The sequence below is a fragment of the Geotrypetes seraphini genome, chromosome 1 (assembly GCF_902459505.1).
Source record: "Geotrypetes seraphini chromosome 1, aGeoSer1.1, whole genome shotgun sequence".
Classification (NCBI taxonomy): Eukaryota; Metazoa; Chordata; class Amphibia; order Gymnophiona; family Dermophiidae; genus Geotrypetes; species Geotrypetes seraphini.
This window is the reverse complement of record NC_047084.1, coordinates 264,652,862-264,670,968: the sequence shown is the minus strand read 5'-3', so window position 1 is coordinate 264,670,968 and position 18,107 is coordinate 264,652,862. Positions and strand designations below refer to the sequence as shown.

The following is an 18,107-nucleotide window of genomic DNA, read 5'->3' as shown; positions in this document are numbered from 1 at the left end:
TGGCAGAGACCTCCGTTCAACATAAGCATTAAAAGTAGAAGTCAAAACAGGCGTAATTTCCATTGAAAGCAGTTTATAAAAATCTGTTCTAAAATCGTCAGGTCCAGGGGCCTTCCAGAGTTGACTAGTTTGGATGGCCAGAGCCACCTCATCAGCTGTGATAGGTACGTTCAGCATCCGTTGATTTAGAGCAGACACTCAAGGAGTGTGAATGGAGTCCAAATACACTCACCCGGCATCTCTGGGTCCACAGAACCAGCATATAACTTCTGATAGTACGTTCGAAAAACCTGTGCTATTTCAGCAGCCATACTAATTGACACAGCTCCTTCTCTGATCACCCGAAGCACCCACCGAGGCCCATCTGAAGTGCACACCAAATTAGCCAAAAGCTGACCACCTTTATTGCCATGTAGATAAAACTGATGCTTAAAATATTGAAGAGAGCGTTCAGTACGGTCCTGAATCAACTCATTCAAGGAGGCCTGTGAATCCAACAGAGTACTTCTCCTTTGAGGGGTAGGATGACAAGCATACCAAATCCGATAACACCCGCATCTGCTTTTCTAAGCGAAGGATCTCTCTATCCCTTTCGTTTGAAACTGGCATAAGCTATAATTTCCCCACGTAATACCGCCTTGGCCGCAAAGTGAATTGCGTTATGCAATCTCTCCATTTTGTGAGTAGGTGGTCTAAAAACCCAGGATCTTTTAAAGAGCTGGAGGAAGCTTCCACCGACGGGTACCCGACCCTCCCACAGCCACTTCTACAATACAACAAACAAAAGCATGGTCTGAAACACAATAAGGACCTATCCCTGCCGATTTTGTAAGAGAGAAAAGATTAGTAGCCAGAAGCCAAGAGTCTATCCAAGATTGAGTACCATGTGCGCATGACAGGTGAGTTCTCCAGGGTGCAGAGTTCGCCAAAAGTCCAGAAGCTCCAGTGCGGAATAAAGGTAAGTAATACCCTTGGTAGAGTCCATAAGTTCTTGTGTGTCCGGGGATCCGATTTGTCAAGACGAGGATCATGCACAATATTAAATTCCCCTCCTCCCACCGCAACATCATAGGTATACCGGGGTACTTGCTCATAGTCTTAAACAAAGTACTGTAAAAAAAAAAATTTGTCATAAACATTCGGCGCATAAATATTACAAAAGAGAAGAGACTTCCGGTCCAAAACAACATGAGCAATACAAAACGACCCAAGGGGTCCTCATAGGTATCTTTCACCATCATCTCCAAGTTTTTCCTAATGAGAATCAAGACCCCTGCTTTCCGATGAACCACTTCAGCACCTATCATGCGACCCACCCACCACCTTTTAAATTTCTCGTGTTCTAGGGAGGTCAGGTGTGTCTCCTGTAAAAAGGCCAAGTACGCCTTATGACAATTCAATGTCTGTAAAAACATTTTGTTTCTTAACAGATGAGGTAACTCCATTAACATTCCAAGATATTAGTTTAACCATTAGGTGCACTGAAAGACACAGATCACCAGTGAAACTTGCAATAAAACCAAAGGGAGGTGGGGCTGTCTCAGCCTACAGACCCACCATTTCAGCAACCACTTCAAAGCGGTGAACAATACCCTAAGCTGTAAAAGAGGCCAGCAAACCTCAGGAGAGTGAATTCCCAGCCATTCCTCAAAAGAAAAACAAAATCCCCCAAAAAAGAAAAAAACCTGCAGACTAGAAAAAATAAAAATCATCCAACAATATACAAGAACCCAGCCACCCCCCGAACCAAACCCCACATATCTCCCCAGAAACACCTTGGTCCCTAAGGACAATTCAGGGCATCCTGTTGCTACCCAGTGCCCCTCTCTCCAGTCCTGTGACATGAAAATAAGAACCAAATAGAGGAACAGCAAAGTAGAACCAGCTTACAAAAGGCAGCCTGCAGAGGAAAGGCTGCACCTAAAAAGATGGCAGGCCCCCCAGAGAGCACTCGGAAAGGACCTCAACCAAACCCACAAACAGCCACCGCAAACACATCTCATATGCCAACTCCCATACACAGACATAATCAAATTCCCAAACACCCCCACCACCACCGGCCCTAAGAAGCTTAAGCTTTACTCAGCCCACCTACTGAATCCAGTCTACCTGACTTGCCAGCACATAAAACGGTAGTAGACACAACAAAAAACCCCAACCACCACCACCCTCCATCTCTAGTCCCCCGCTCAAGCATAACCGAGGCTGCACTCTACTAGCACACATAAACAACCATCTAAAAAGCACACCCCCACCAGATGTTGCCCAAGAGTGTGCCCTCCAAGCCCACCACTGTGAATGCAGGAAAGCAAACCAAAACATAGGGAGCATAAAGCCCAATATCAGTCAGTCAAACAGTCCCTGGTCATGAAGGTAGAAGGGAACCAGATTGACATCCAGCACACTGTTAATCCAGAAAGGAGACAGGAGACAGACAAAACCCAACCAACAGCAAAAAGGGCCATTGCAATCACTTAGGTTTCAATACGCATAGCTAGTCCACTACAGTATCCGAAAGAGTGGCAAGTCTCCATCATCCAAAGCTGAAGCAATAATAAAATGTCCGGAGCTCCATGGAACATGCAAAAAAAATCAAAAAGACTTTCCACAGAATGTCCACCCAGGTGGTGCGGCAGGCTCAACCAACCCAACTGCATGCCATCCACCAGTTTATCAAAAAAACGTGGTTTTCCCTCATAGAAGATTTTCAGTTTAGCTGGGTACACCAAGGCAAACTGCACGTTTTTGGTGTAGATCAACACATAGTAAGCGTAAGCTCGGCGTTGACACGATACCCGAAGTGAGTAGTCCTGGAAGCTTAATATGGAGTAATTTTCATATTTTAGAGGCCCCTTCAGCCGAATCGCTCTCAGAATCTCCATTTTATGAACTTAGTTCAGAAGCTTGAATATCACCACTCAGGGTTTCTCAGAAGGGGAGCACTTGGGTCCAAGCCGATGCACCAGCTCAATGTGCACCAGACCCACTGCGGATCTCAGGACCAAAGTTTCCACTAGCCACAGCTCCCAAAAATCACACAGCTCTGACTCCAAGATAGATTCCAGCAAGCCCACCAGCCGAAGATTCCCGCGGTGGGAGCGATTCTCCATGTCGTCAATCTTATCTTCTAAGGACTGTATTTTAGACTGCATCGCAGCTTGTATTTTTATTACCTGAGCCATGCTATCCTCCAGTGGTGACACACACTGGCAACACGCAGAGAACTCACCAGTCAAGGATTCCAGTCTCCCATCCACCACATCTAACTTATTTGTAATAGTTTGGAGACGTTGGTCTAAAGATATTTTAATCGCCCCTTTCACTTCCGCTACAATCTCCTGTACCCAAACAGAGTTTACCGTGGAACCCTCCGTGCCGTCACCGTCCGCCATTTTGGGATCCACGGGTTTCCCTTTCTCCTCCTCCCTGCGGAGGGTTTTTGAGGCCTAACAACTTTGTGGGCTGTAAATAAGCAGCTAACTGCACCGCACAGAAAGATAACGTCAGAGCTATGAACAGCTAGATTCATGCAGCAAAAAGCTGATAAAGAGAGAGAGGGGCCCGGGAGCTCAAGGCACACAAGTCTGCTCTCTAGCTCAGCATCACGTGACACCCCCCCTCCCCTTTCATTTTTTTAATGACACTGATATTTTGCATGTATTACACACAAAATATCTGCCCAATTTTTTTTAATGAAAAAAGCTCCTCCCTGACAAAGTGCCCCTCCCCCTCCATCCCTGAACAAAAAAATGGCGACTTTCTCCTGGCAGATCTGGCGAATGATTTAGTTCTCCCTCAGCAACAAACACGGTTTGAGAATCCACGATCGCTACAAAAGGATGTGCTCATCTGCTTGGATTCAGTCTACCCCATCTTGCTGCCACCAATTCCAAAGGAACACGAACACGCTGCCAGCTATGTCCAAGATCTTCTGACAAGAAGACAACAAAATTCTGCCAACGCTGTGGCAGAACTGTGTGCCCCAAACATTGTTTGTGTGCAGTGAGAAGAAACATTACTGGAAACATTATTGAAACATTACCGGAACATCACTGGTTGTGCTGTAGACCTAAATATACATTTAATAAGCATAAACGTTTGACTTGAGTGCCATGACAGTGAGAATTTGCTAAATTATTAAGTTGAAGCAACTTTCAGTGCTTTTAAGCGATGGGGGTCAAAATGACCCCAGGTGTGTAAAGTTGACGATGATTTAATGTGTGCATAGAAGGGTTAAACTACACAAAGCACACAGTATGCTTCTCAACATTCATCCTATCAGAACACAGATAATCCCTATGCAAATACGGGACCAAAAACTAAAATACTAATACAGGGGTGCCCTGCCCATGGGCCGCATGCGGCCCAGCGAGGTATTTTGTGCGGCCTAGCCCCCGGGTGTTTACTTTCTGGCCGGCTCCCTCCTTCATCTTGCTGCAGTGTTTTTCTACTCAAAGCTGTGGGCAGCAGCTCCTATGCACCACCTGCAGCTGACCTGTAAGCATTCCATCTGATGTCGTGATGTCAGAGAGAAGGCTTCCAGATCAGCCACGAGAGGCATGTAGGAGCCATTGCCCATGGCTTTAAGCAGAAAAATGACTGTAGCAGTGAGGAGGGAGCCGGTCTGAAGGTAAACACCCGTGGCACAGAAGGGAGGGAGGGAGAAGGATATGGTGGGACTTGAGAGGGAGGGAGCACAAACTTAGGACAAATGATGGAAGGAAGGAGGGAAGGGCATTAACTTAAGACACAGAATGAAGGGAAAGAGAGAGGGGAGCTTGAGTCATAGGATGGAAGAATGGAGGGAGTGATGGAAAGAGATGTTGAGGTGAGGAAGGGAATAGATAGGGAGAATTGGGTGTCAGAGAGGGAAAAAGATGGTGCACATGGAGAGATGAAGAAAGAGGAGAACTGTTGGGCAGAGAGAGGAGGGAGAGAGAGAGAATTATTGACTATGATGGTGGGTGAGGAGTGAGGTAGAGATGCCTGGGCGCAGAGAGAAGGGGGAGAATAAGCTGAGCAAAGGAAGCCTCCTGGACTGTTTGTTGTTTTTTTTAAAGTACAGAGGGGGGAGGGTATTAAAAGAAGTGCCAGTTTGGGCATGAGGGGGGGAGAGCTTATGGGGCCAGAAACAGAGGACAGAGAGAGAGATGGTGGGCCATGGTCTGAAGGGAGAGAAGTTGGACCTGGGGTGGTATAGAGGAAGAGGGAAAGAAATACTTGAAGGAAGAACTGTTGGGAAGAGAAAGGGAGAAATGGTGGGCCTGAGGGAGAGAGGCAGGCAGGAAGAACAGATAGGATGGGGGGCAGTTGGGAAGAGAAAGGGAGAAAAGTTAGATCTGGGGATGGGAGGGAGGGAGAAATGTTAGGCCTGTGGATGGAAGACAGAGAGATGCAGCAACTCTTTTTTTCCTCCATTTCATTGTTCAACATCAAGGGAGAGGAGGGAAGAAGAAAAACAGGAGAGAGAGCAAAATGTTGGAAAATGGGGATAGAAGAGGAGAGATGGACCCATGAGAGGGCAGGAGGGAAGAGAGCTGGGATAAGAAGATACTAGAGGATGGAAAGAAAGGGACAGGGAGTTATAGCCTGACCAGTGGAGAGAGGGAGGGGGGATTCTGAAAGTGGTGAGCCATGTGGATGAGGTCAAAAGGGAGATGACAAGATGAGTGAGAGAGCAGTGAGTACAGTGGTAGAAATGTGGTAATGGAGAGTAGATATAAGGAAATAGGAGGCTGGGAAAGGAGTGAGATGAGAAATGGGAGAACTAGGGACTGAGAGAAGATGGATAATTGAGAGGTTGCTGAACATTTAAAAAGAAGGGTAAGAAAGAAGGCAAGATTTGAGTGGACAGAGGCAAAAAAGGAAAAGTTAAGAAAGCTGAAAGGGAAAAATCAATATGTGGGAGACAGGCATAAGGAGGAAATGGAACAAGAGAGAAGAGGAGAAAAAAATGGACAGCAGACACTGGAAAGAGAATTAGTTAAAGATAGACAAAAAGCAGAAAGAGAAACTGGGACCAAGATGATGGAAAAACAAAATATACAGACAACAAGGTAGAAAAAATTTATTAACTGGAATACGTTAGCTTTGGGATATGTGCATCACAGTTATTTTTGTATTTAGTGGAGTAGTCATATACAGCTGATTTGGGTGAGGTACTGGAGCCCAAAATTAGTGGATGGGCATCAAAGTTTCTCTCTGCCTGAGTGCAATTTATAAATATTTGAGCTAGTGGGGATTCCCAAGCCCTGCCAACAGAAGACCTCTTTCTTCAGTCTGGCAACCCAAAATCTCCAAGCTTTGCAGCCAGTGGCAATATCCTCAAGTTGCCACTTCTTTCATGCATGCATGAAAGCCAAGGGGGGGCAGGAAGGAGGGAAGGCAGCAGCTCTGCAATATTGCTGCCATCTGTAGAACTTGGGAAGTTGGAGGGGAGAGGAGGTGGCCATCAGTTGGTGAGGCTTGGAGAGCCCTACTAGCTACAGCAGGGGTGATGGTTCATTTTGAGGGAGCCTAAGCTCAAAGTGGGAGGCCCAAAAAAGCAGTAATATTTAACCTAACTGAATGATCCTATACGTGCACCGCTGACAGCTGATTCAGCATTCCCGCTCTGATGAGGCTCACCTCTGAATAGGCTTACCGTAGCTGTAATAGAAGTGAATGGGAGAACCATGAGTACGCATCCCTGCTCATTAGAGTTGTGATGCAAAAGCTTGTCGCTGTTCACACTGTCAGCGGTGAACATGGAGAATCACTTAGTCAGGGTAAGTACCGTATATATTTTAAAAAAGGAGGAAAAATGGTTAACTCAAATATAAGTCGGGAGGCTTAATATTCAAGTGTGCTGTCCTGTCAGGCTCTGCAACCAGCCCCCTCCCTGCCAAGCTCTGCACCCTGCCCCCTTGCTTCTATCCCTCCCCAGTCAAGCACTGCACCCAGTACCCTTCCTTCCTCCCCTCCCCTGTCAGGCTCTGCGCTCAGCACCTTTCCTTAATCCCCTCCCCTGTCAGGCTCTGCGCCCAGCACCCTTCCTTCCCCTGTCAGGCTCTGCACCCAGCACCCTTCCTTCCTTCCCCTGTTAGACTCTGCACTCTCCCTTCTAGGCTCTGCCCTCTGTCCTCCCCCCCACCCTATTTTCATACTTCTGCCAATCCCTGGTGGAGGTGCAGCGGGCAGAAGCAAACTCCTGCCCCGCTGCTAACCGGCTTTGCGATCCAATTTCTTCATCTGAGCAGCAGCGCAATTTGGCGCTGCTTCTCGATGCTGAGCAGCTTTCTTATTGGCTCCTGCAAATTTATGACCTGCTCAACCTTTTTTTTGCTCATCAGCTGGGGTTAGTGTTTGTGTGGCCCCAGAAAATTTTTTTTCGTCCAATGTAGCCCCCAGGGAAGCCATAAGGTTGGACACCCCTGTACTAATATATACAAACAAACCCTAAGATTCAAGTCTCTGTATGCTGTACAACCCCCAGAGAAAAAGAAACAAATGCATTTCTTCCTGAACAGTGCAAAATATAGACAGCAGATGTAAATTCTCAAAATTGACACAATTCAATCACTAAATTGAAAATAAAATCATTCCCCCTACCTTTGTTGTCTCTCTCCCTCCATGCTGTTCCTCAATTAGGTGCCTCCCTCTGGCGGGTATCTTATCTTCTGGCCTGCTCCCACCTGGCAGATTATGCTGCCCACGGTGCGATGTGTGTTTTCATTGCCTCCCCCAGTGTTATCTTCTGATCAGCTCCCTCTTCCTCACTGCTGCTGTGTGCACAAAGCCACTTGCGATGGCTCCTCGCGCCTCATCTGAAAGCCTTTCCTCTGATGTGTGACATCAGAGATAAGGCTTCAGGTTCAGGCGCAGAACGCGCGTAGGAGCTGCTGCCACCACAGCCCACAGCTTTGTGCACTGCGGCAGTGAGAAGGAGGGAGCCAGCCAGAAGATAACACTTTGGTAGCAATGAAAACGCACCATGAGCCGCATAAAACAGCCAGGTGGGCCTTGAGTTTGGCACCTATGATCTAGGGCAGTGTTTTTTTCAACCTTTTTACACCCGTGGACCGGCAGAAATAAAAGAATTATTTTGTGGACCGGCAAACTACTAGGACTAAAATTTAAAAACCCCATTTACACCCCATCTCTGCGAGCTCGTTCCCCGCAAACCATCTGATCCCATCTGCACAAGCCGCAGTTATGATTTTATATTGAACGTATTTTATTAAAGTATAAAAGAAACAATATTCTGAACAATTGTGATTTTATAAATACAAATATACAGAGCACGGACCAACAAAACCCCTGTCTCCCCTCCCCTTCACATATATCCCCTCTACTATCAAGAAAACTGAACAAGCCAAGTTATTATAGAATGCTACATAGAAATATCATGCTAACAGAATATTGCAGTCCCCAGTTATGTCTCTAGCAGGATATATATTTCAAATCTGATATATTCTAATGACAAAATAGAAATAAAATTATTTTTTCTACCTTTTGTTGTCTCTGGTTTCTGCTTTCATCTTGTTTTCACTTTTTTCCTTCCAGCGTCTGGCCTGTCTCTTCAATCCAGCATCTGCGTGTTCTATCCAATGTCTGCCCTCTCCCTTCCATATGTATCTGACTTCTTTCTATGCCCCTCTCCCCTGTCCATCCAGCCTGTGCCTCCTCTCTCCTTTTTACATCATTCATTCCAGCTTCACTGCCTTCTTCATTTTTATCTCTCCTACACCAGATCTAGCATCTTTATCCCTCTCTCATTTCTCTGCTGACCCCCTTTCCAGCATTAAAGTCTCTCTGCTTTCTCATTCCTCTCTCTCCCCTTTCCCTCATCTGATCTCTCCATTCCACCCAGACCCCCTTCCCCTCCTGTAATCTCCCTGCCAGTTGTTTCCTTCCTTTTTTCTTTCTCCCTTCCCTCCTCCCTCTATCCAACATTAACTCTCTTCCCACCTCCCCTCCCAGCAGCATCTCTCCTTCTTCTCCCTTGACTCCTCCCTCTATCCAACATTAACTCTCTTCCCATCCCTTTCCCTCCTCCCCTCCCAGCAGCATCTCTCCTAACTCCCTCCAAGTCCAGTAACAGCTCTCTCTTTATCCAGCAGCTTCCCAGCCTCCTACAGTGGCTTCCTCCCCTTTCAGCAGCTCTCAGTACTTGCCTGCAGGAAGTTGCCAGTAAATCACTGCCCTGGCAAGTAGGAGAGCTGGTGGGAGGGGAGACAGCCACTGTGAAGGCTCCCCAGGATCTTGCTCGCACACACTGACCATCTCCCTCCACCTGCACATGTATCTGCAGCTCTCTCCGTTCCACTTGCAACTTCCCCACAGCCCTCTTCAGCAACTCTGCAGGGGTGGCGATCAAGACAGGCTGCCGACGTCGGGACCTTCACTCTCTGAGTCCCACCTATTTTGTTTCAACTTCCTGTTTCCTAACAGGCGAGACTCATAGAGGATAGGCCCCAACGTCGGCAGCCTGTCTTGATCGCCTGAGGCTGGAAGGAACAGCAGTCAGCAGGAACTGCAGTCGGGAGGAACCGCAGCCGGCAGGAAATTTAACTGCCGACTTGATCTCGCCGGCCTTGCGCAGACCGGCAGAAATTATCTGCGGACCAACACCGGTCCGCGGACCGGCGGTTGAAGAACAGTGATCTAGGTACCGATCCACAGGAAATTTCTGCCGGTCCGCAAAGGGCAAGATTAAAGTGACCATAGGTCCGTTTTCAGACCTCCTGTCCCGTTGTCCCCACACACAGCTTCAGGACAGTGTCCCGAAGCTGTGCTTGGGGACAACGAGACAGGCGATCATTTCCTGTCCCTCCCTCCTTCATTTCCCCAGGTCCCCTTCTCTTACCGCCCTGCCGCTGCTGCTAAAGCTGACAGGAAGTCTTCTTTCTGACGTCGGAGAGGACATTCTGGGCCAGCTAATCGCTGCCTGGCTGGCCCAGAACGTCCTCTCCGACGTCAGAATTGACATCGGAAAGAAGACTTCCTGTCGGCTTTAGCAGCAGCAGCAGGGCGGTAAGAGCAGGGGAAAGGAAGGAGGGAGGCTTTTTTTTTTTTTTGCGCGACAGGGAGGGAAGGACGTAGGCAGGCTGGCTTTGGTCAGGGAGGGAAGGAGAGAGATAGACAGGCAGGCAGGCTGGCTTCGGGGGTGGGGGTGGGACAAAGTGTGGAAGGCAGTGAGAGGGAATTAGGAAGGAGGCACTGGGGGCACTAAAGAGAAGGAAGGATTGGAGGACCCAATCATCGACACAGACCTGAGACCCAGGAGGAAGCTGAGGAGAGGAAAATCTGCTTTCGTGGTGGGAGATTCAATCCTGAGAGAGGTGGGCAGTCACATAGCAGGAGGCAGAGCGGATCGCCTAGTGACATGTCTCCCAGGGGCGAGGACAAAGGACATCTCCGACAGAATTGAGAGTATCATGGAGGGAGCTGAGACAGAGGACACAGCAGTGATAATCCACATCAGAACAAATGACGTCAGCAGAAGGAATTTCAACATGACTACACTGACCGAGCAGTTTAAGATCCTGGGAAGGAAGCTGAAGCAGAGGACAGGGAAGATAGCCTTTTCAGAGATCCTGCCAGTACCAAGAGCAGATGCGAAGAGGCAGACCGAGCTGCAAGCAACAAATGGATGGCTGAGGCGATGGTGTGACGAGGAGGGTTTCCTCTTTGTACGGAACTGGTCAACTTTCCTGGGGAAAAACAAGCTCTACAGGAGAGACGGACTGCATTTGAGCACGGCTGGGATGAGGATGCTGGCACGTAACATCCAGACCTGCATAGACATGACTTTAAACTGATAACAAGGGGAAAGCCGATAGTCGATCTGACCTTGACACATCGGACCACAGTATCAAGCAAGGATACTGAAACAGGAAATGGCGATAGTGGACTAGAGACAAAATGGACACTTTATGGACATAAACCCAAAGATGCAGCACAGGGACCCGAGAGGCAACTAGAGCTAAAGAGCAAGACAAGGAGGAAACAGCCGGATCCAGAGGGCTATCAAAGAACAAAGAAGCGGGCAGAGGACGGGATAGACACACCACAGGAGGCAACATGTGAGGAGACCAGCAGGAGCAACAAATCAAGAGTAGATCCAAAAGAAAAGGTAACAAACTGGGACTTAAATTGCCTATATACAAATGCTAGGAGCCTAAGGACTAAAATGGGGGAGCTAGAAGTTATAGCCGGAAAAAAGGACATAGACATAATAGGAATCACAGAGACATGGTGGTCAGAGGACAACAAATGGGATGTGGCCCTTCCAGGGTACAAACTCTACAGGAAGGACAGGGCACACAAGAAGGGGGGAGGAATAGCACTGTATATAAAGGACTCCATTCCTTCATCCAGAACAGAAACAACAATAAGGGCAGACAGTCTGGAGTCACTATGGGTTAAGCTGACAGGAGGGGAAGGAGCTGACATCAAATTGGGACTGTACTATCGCCCACCAGGACAGCCAGAAGCAAACGACCTGGACCTGGAGGCCGAACTGAGGCAGGTATGCAAAAGTGGAAGGGTGGTGGTTATGGGGGATTTCAACTATCCGGGAATAGACTGGGACATTGGGCACTCAAATTGCACGAGAGAAACTAAATTCCTAGAGGCGATAAGGGACTGTTTCATGGAGCAGCTGGTCACAGAACCAACGCAAGGGGATGCCACTCTAGACCTAATCCTCAACGGGCTAGAGGGACCCGCAAAGGAAGTGGTGGTACTAGCACCATTAGGGAACAGCGATCACAACATGATCCAGTACAAATTAAACATGGGAACATCAAAGGTGAAAAGAACCACAACGACAGCACTCAACTTCAGAAAAGGAAACTACAAGGACATGAGGAAAATGGTAGGAAAAAAGCTCAGCAGCAACTCAGGGAAGGTGAAGACCGTAAAGGAAGCCTGGACACTGCTTAAAGGCACAGTGCTCGAGGCACAAGACCTGTGCATCCCAAGGTTTAGGAAAGGGTGCAAAAAAAATCGAACTAGAAACCCAGCATGGATAACATCTGCAGTTAAAAAGGCGATAAGCGACAAGAAATCATCCTTCAAGAAATGGAAAAAGGAACCAACAAAGGAAAACCAGGAAGAGCACAAAAGACACCAGAAAGAATGTCATCGAGAGGTCAGGAAGGCAAAGAGAGAATATGAGGAAAGACTGGCAGAAGAAGCAAGAAACTTCAAACCCTTCTTCAGGTATGTGAAAGGGAAACAACCAGCCAGAGAGAAAGTGGGACCACTGGACGACGGAGACAGGAAAGGAGCGATAAAGGAGGAAAAAGAGATAGCTGAAAGGTTAAACAAATTCTTCTCGTCAGTCTTCACCAGAGAGGACACATCCAATATCCCAGAACCCGAGGTGATTATAAACGGAGAACACGACGAAAGGCTGGTACAACTAGAGGTAAGCAAAGAGGATGTCCTCAGACAGATAGACAGACTAAAGAGCGACAAATCACCAGGCCCGGACGGCATCCACCCAAGGGTACTAAAAGAACTGAGAAAAGAAATAGCAGAGACACTTCGCCAAATATGTAACCTCTCCCTAAAAACTGGGGAGATCCCAGAGGACTGGAAAATAGCAAATGTCACGCCCATCTTTAAGAAAGGACCAAGGGGTGACCCGGGAAACTACAGGCCTGTGAGCTTGACCTCGGTTCCAGGAAAGATGATGGAAGCAATGGTAAAGGACACAATCTGCGAACACATAGAAAACAATGGACAACTGAAGGCGAGCCAGCATGGCTTCTGCAAGGGAAGGTCATGCCTCACGAACTTGCTGTACTTCTTTGAGGGAATAAACAGTCAGATGGATAAGGGAGAATCCATAGACATCATTTACCTTGTCTTCCAAAAAGCCTTCGACAAGGTACCTAACAAACGGCTACTTAAAAAGCTGTGGAACCACGGGGTGCAAGGGGATATCTACCGATGGATCAAACACTGGCTAGCGGGCAGGAAACAGAGGGTTGGAGTCAAGGGCCAATACTCAGATTGGCAATGGGTCACGAGCGGAGTTCCGCAGGGGTCAGTGCTGGGACCTCTACTGTTCAATATATTTATTAACGATCTGGAGATAGGGACAAAATGTGAGGTTATCAAATTTGCTGATGACACCAAACTCTGCAGCAGGGTTAGAAACACGGAAGACTGTGAAGACCTGCAAAGGGACCTAACGAGACTGGAAGACTGGGCAAAAAAGTGGCAAATGAGGTCATGCATGTAGGGAAAAAGAACCTGATGTTCAACTACAAAATGGGGGGAACACTGCTAGGGGTGAGTAACCTGGAAAGGGACCTGGGGGTGATGGTCGACACATCACTGAAACCATCGGCACAATGTGTGACAGCCTCAAAGAAAGCAAACAGAATGCTGGGCATCATCAAAAAGGGTATCACAACCCGGACGAAGGAAGTCATCATGCCGCTGTATCGCGCAATGGTGCGCCCGCACCTGGAGTACTGTGTTCACAACTGGTCGCCGTACCTCAAGAAGGACATGGCGGTACTCGAGGGAGTGCAGAGGAGGGCGACTAAGCTGATAAAAGGTATGGAAAATTTTCCATACGCTGACAGGTTAAAAATGCTGGGGCTGTTCTCCCTGGAAAAGAGGAGACTTAGAGGGGACATGATAGAAACCTTCAAAATCCTTAAGGGCATAGAGAAAGTGAATAAGGACAGATTCTTCAAACTGTGGGGAGCCACAAGCACTAGGGGTCACTCGGAGAAATTGAAAGGGGACAGGTTTAGAACAAATGCTAGAAAATTCTTTTTTACCCACAGGGTGGTGGACACATGGAACGCGCTTCCGGAGGATGTGATAGGCCAGAACTCTGTACAGGGGTTCAAGGAGGGTTTGGATAGGTTCCTGGAGGATAAAGGGATAGAGGGGTACAGATAGAACTTGAGGTAGGTTATAGAAGTGGTCAGAAACCACTTCACAGGTCGCGGACCTGATGGGCCGCCGCGGGAGCGGACCGCTGGGCGAGATGGACCTCGGTCTGACCCAGTGGAGGCAACTTCTTATGTTCTTATGAAGGAGGCACTGGGGACACTAAAGACAGGAAGGGGCACTAAGGACATGGGAAAGAGGCACTGGGGGCACTAAGGACATGGGAAGGAGGCACTGGGGGCACTAAAGACAGGAAGGAGCACTAAGGACATGAGAAGGAGGCACTGGGGGCACTAAAGGCATGGGAAGGGGGCACTAAAGACATGGGAAGGAGGCACTGGGGGCACTAAAGACAGGAAGGGGCACTAAGGACATGGGAAGGAGGCACTGGGGGCACTAAAGACAGGAAGGGGCATTAAGGACATGGGAAGGAGGCACCGGGGACACTAAGGACATAGGAAGGAAAGAGGGAAGGAATAGAAAGGGACAATTCTTGGGCCTGAGTGCAGAAAGAAAGAAATGAAAGAAAGGATACACAGACAGAAAGAAACGCAACCAGAGACTCATGAAATCACCAGACAGCAAAGGTAGGAAAAATTATTTTATTTTCAATTTAGTGATCAAAATGTGTCAATTTTGAGAATTTATATCTGCTGTCTATATTTTGCACTATATTTGTCTATTTTTCTATAGTTACTGAGGTGACCGAGCTCGTGGAGATGGGGCAGAAACAGGGTTTTTAAATTTTAGTCCTAGTAGTTTGCCGGGCTTCAAAATAATTCTTTTATTTCTGCCGGTCCACGGGTGTAAAAAGGTTGAAAAACACTCATCTAGGGCATCCCACATGAGATTATCTGTTTCCTGCTTGTCCTTGGAGAAAACAAAGTTACTTACCTGTAGCAGATGTTCTCTGAAGACAGCAGAATACATAGTTTCATATATATTTTCTTCCTCCCTACATACGTGACCGGCTAGATCCCAGGCAACAACAACTGGCAGGAAGGCACGCACAGTTCTCTAAAACTTGAGTAAAGAAGCTGGAGAGTAGTTCCTACTGTTGGTTGACTTTGCCCACAGTTAAGGAGGAGAGAGCAAAAATATAGAAAACACATTGGAATATACAAAAAATTGAGCCAGTAAAAAGGAAAACAAAAATGGGGAAAGCTGATAAAATTTATAGCAAAACTGTGTAGAATTTGACAGTAAGTTAGAACTTAAAGCCTGCTCAATTTACTTCATGGTACAATCCAAGAGGGTGAATATACATTCAAATTTGTCTTGTATTGTACTTCAGCACTAATAATCCTGTTGGAAAAACTGAACATCAATCACACTAGCTCACCTTTCAGCTAGAAAAGATTTTAGCTGGTAGTTATTGGGGTTTTTTCTGGCATATCATTTTTATTAAAAAAGGAGAAGGAATTGGCCCACAATCAAAATTTATTTCAAGAGAAAAAGATTGAGAGGGGCAGTTTCAATAATAGTGAAACTCAATTTTAATAGGTTTTTGAAACAAACCTCTAACCTAAACGTTATTACTCCAATGGACATCAGTATGAGCCATTTGAAAGGCGCCCAATATGTATTAGAGGCTCAGGCAGTGACTTTATGATGACTGGCATCACCTAGACAAAGTCTAGATAAAAGTTACTGCCTCATACATCATGTTGTCCATGGTATAGGAGAAAACCTCAAATGTGTAAAAGTGAGTCAACAAACAGTCCCTTTCAACCATTTACCCCTGGGATGCAGCGCATAAACTCCCAAGGCTTATTAAATAAAGTGTCAGCCATTAAAATGGCACCATTTTTGACTTCACTTTGTTCTGAGGTGGCGGTGCTATTTGCGACCGCTCCACAATAAGAGGTTGATGGCTTCATTGTTTTTCCATCGCCCTGCTAGCTGACAGCTTTATTTTCGGCTTGTCGCTTTTTCATTTTCATGGATCCCCGCTCCTGATGAAGGTGATGAAACGGAGCTCTGTTGAGTGGAGATTTACATCAGCAACACTCGCTACTTATTATTAAGCTAAGTATTCGTCATTTCTTTGAAACTTGGGGCTAGTGTGCAATTAGGTGGAAACGGGAGTTATGTAAAATCCCTCCAATGATCATAGAACTTGTGTATTATAAGAACTTAGTTAATGAATTTTTGGTCCTTGAAGAACTTGAATTGGAACTCGAACAGGTGTTTTCTCAGGACCGAACTGATTGGTTTCAAGTTCTTTTCCAACTTTATTCTATGAACTCCTAGTCCTTTAACACATTTGACTGAATACTTGGACTCATTTTTAAATCATTTTCTCTTTTTTCTTTTGGGCGTTTTTATTTATTTTTTCCTTTTTTTGGTTGTATCACTTATTCACTGTTGATAAATTTTAATGTAGCACAGGCACTTTTTTATGCCATGGACACTTTATTCTAGCATAGGCACTTTTTGCCATTGACACTTTATTTAATAAGCCTTGGGAGTTTATGCGCTGCATCCCAGGGGTAAATGGTTGAAAGGGACTGTTTGTTGACTCACTTTTACACATTTGAGGTTTTCTCCTATACCATGGACAACATGATGTATGAGGCAGTAACTTTTATCTAGACTTTGTCTAGGTGATGCCAGTCATCATAAAGTCACTGCCTGAGCCTCTAATACATATTGGGTGCCTTTCAAATGGCTCATACTGATGTCCATTGGAGTAATAATGTTTAGGTTAGAGGTTTGTTTCAAAAACCTATTAAAATTGAGTTTCACTATTATTGAAACTGCCCCTCTCAATCTTTTTCTCTTGAAATAAATTTTGATTGTGGGCCAATTCCTTCTCCTTTTTTAGTAATTTAGTAAGGACTTTATTGGCCTCAAAGTCCTCAAGGGTTCTTAGCGGTCTAGATATCATTTTTATAGCACACTGCATCATAGAATTTTGTATATTTGTCATATCCTGTTAAATTTTAAAGTTTTGAATGGATTGCCTAAATTAGATCACTGAATTACATATATTCACTTAATCTTGTTAGCCTCCAGCAGCACCAACTAGTAGGAATTATGCAGAAATGAGGGAGAAGCTTCGTTTACGGCTAACAAAGAGGAAAGAAGAGCAACCCAAGAAACCAGACCAGATCTCAGAAAGGGAAGAAGTAGTTGATCATCGAAAAGTAGAAGACCTGCTACAGTTTATAAATAGTTCTGAGGCCAAACCAGTAAGCAGCTCTCGAGCAGCAAAGCGAGCAAGACACAAGCAAAGAAAGGTAAGAAACCTAACAATATTTATAGCATTGTTTATTCTTAAGTTATAAATTTTCATTTAGTATTCAGGTTTAAAACAGATGCATTTTAACTGTTTGGTAAATAAAGATTTTCCTGACCTTGTGAGAGATGGCTACACTCACTAGGTTCATGAGTGTCACCCAGAATGATGCATGGTATGCTGTAGGTGACATTTATACCACTTGCTTTCATATACTTTACTGGCACGTCTCTGTGTCCATTACTAGGAATATTGACTCTCAGCTTACTGAGTCTAATGTACTAATTGAATGGGCTATATACATATAACAAAATACTGTTTAATCTGAAAAGATTATTGCCTAAAAATACATTTAAAAAACAACGATGCCAAATATAATTCCAGTTTGGCTTATTGTGCCTAATTATTTTGGGGTCTGATCCCAATGGAAACGAATTGGAAATCCCAGCAATTTTTTAATGGGTTATACATTCCACTGAGGTCAGAGAGGCCCCAAGAGATAATTATAATATTGATATTATAATTATACATTTTGTATTAAGAATATTACCTTGATTAATGATGATACTATAATTACCCATGTGCTACCGCATAGGAGTGTGGGGCCAGCCCAGCAATCGATATTATAATTAGCCATGTGCTTGGCTCAGAGGGCAGCATGCAGGGAACCTGCACCAGCGCAGCCGTGGAGTGGACAGACAAAGCAGCAGCTGAGCCAGACAAAGAACGACCGGAAAAGCAGCAGGTTAGCATTGGGGCCAGCAGTGGCTGGGAGCACCTATGGGTGCATAGCTCCCCATAACATCTACTACCAAAAAAAAAAAAAAAAACAGAGAAAAACTTACTGAAGTCATATCCTGGGCCTGTGGTTGAGTGCTGGTGTTGCATCTTTTTTATGTCATATTATTTGGGGGTTAACCATATTAAGCTAGGAATAGCCTCTGTTATATAACTGAGGGTATTT

At 45.9% G+C, this 18,107-nt stretch overlaps 1 protein-coding gene across 4 annotated transcripts in view; it reads left to right on the top strand.

Annotated features, from left to right (window-relative positions):
• FAM193A (family with sequence similarity 193 member A) overlaps positions 1–18,107 on the top strand; it is a 382,414-nt gene that overhangs the window by 315,360 nt on the left and 48,947 nt on the right. For 3 of the 4 annotated variants that reach the window (XM_033950625.1, XM_033950602.1, XM_033950608.1), the window contains exons 19-20: positions 16,914–17,144; positions 17,739–17,888. In XM_033950625.1, coding sequence (XP_033806516.1) covers positions 16,914–17,144; positions 17,739–17,888 — 381 coding nt within the window. The remainder of the gene's footprint in view (positions 1–16,913; positions 17,145–17,738; positions 17,889–18,107) is intronic. The other variant, XM_033950616.1, reaches the window with a different exon arrangement.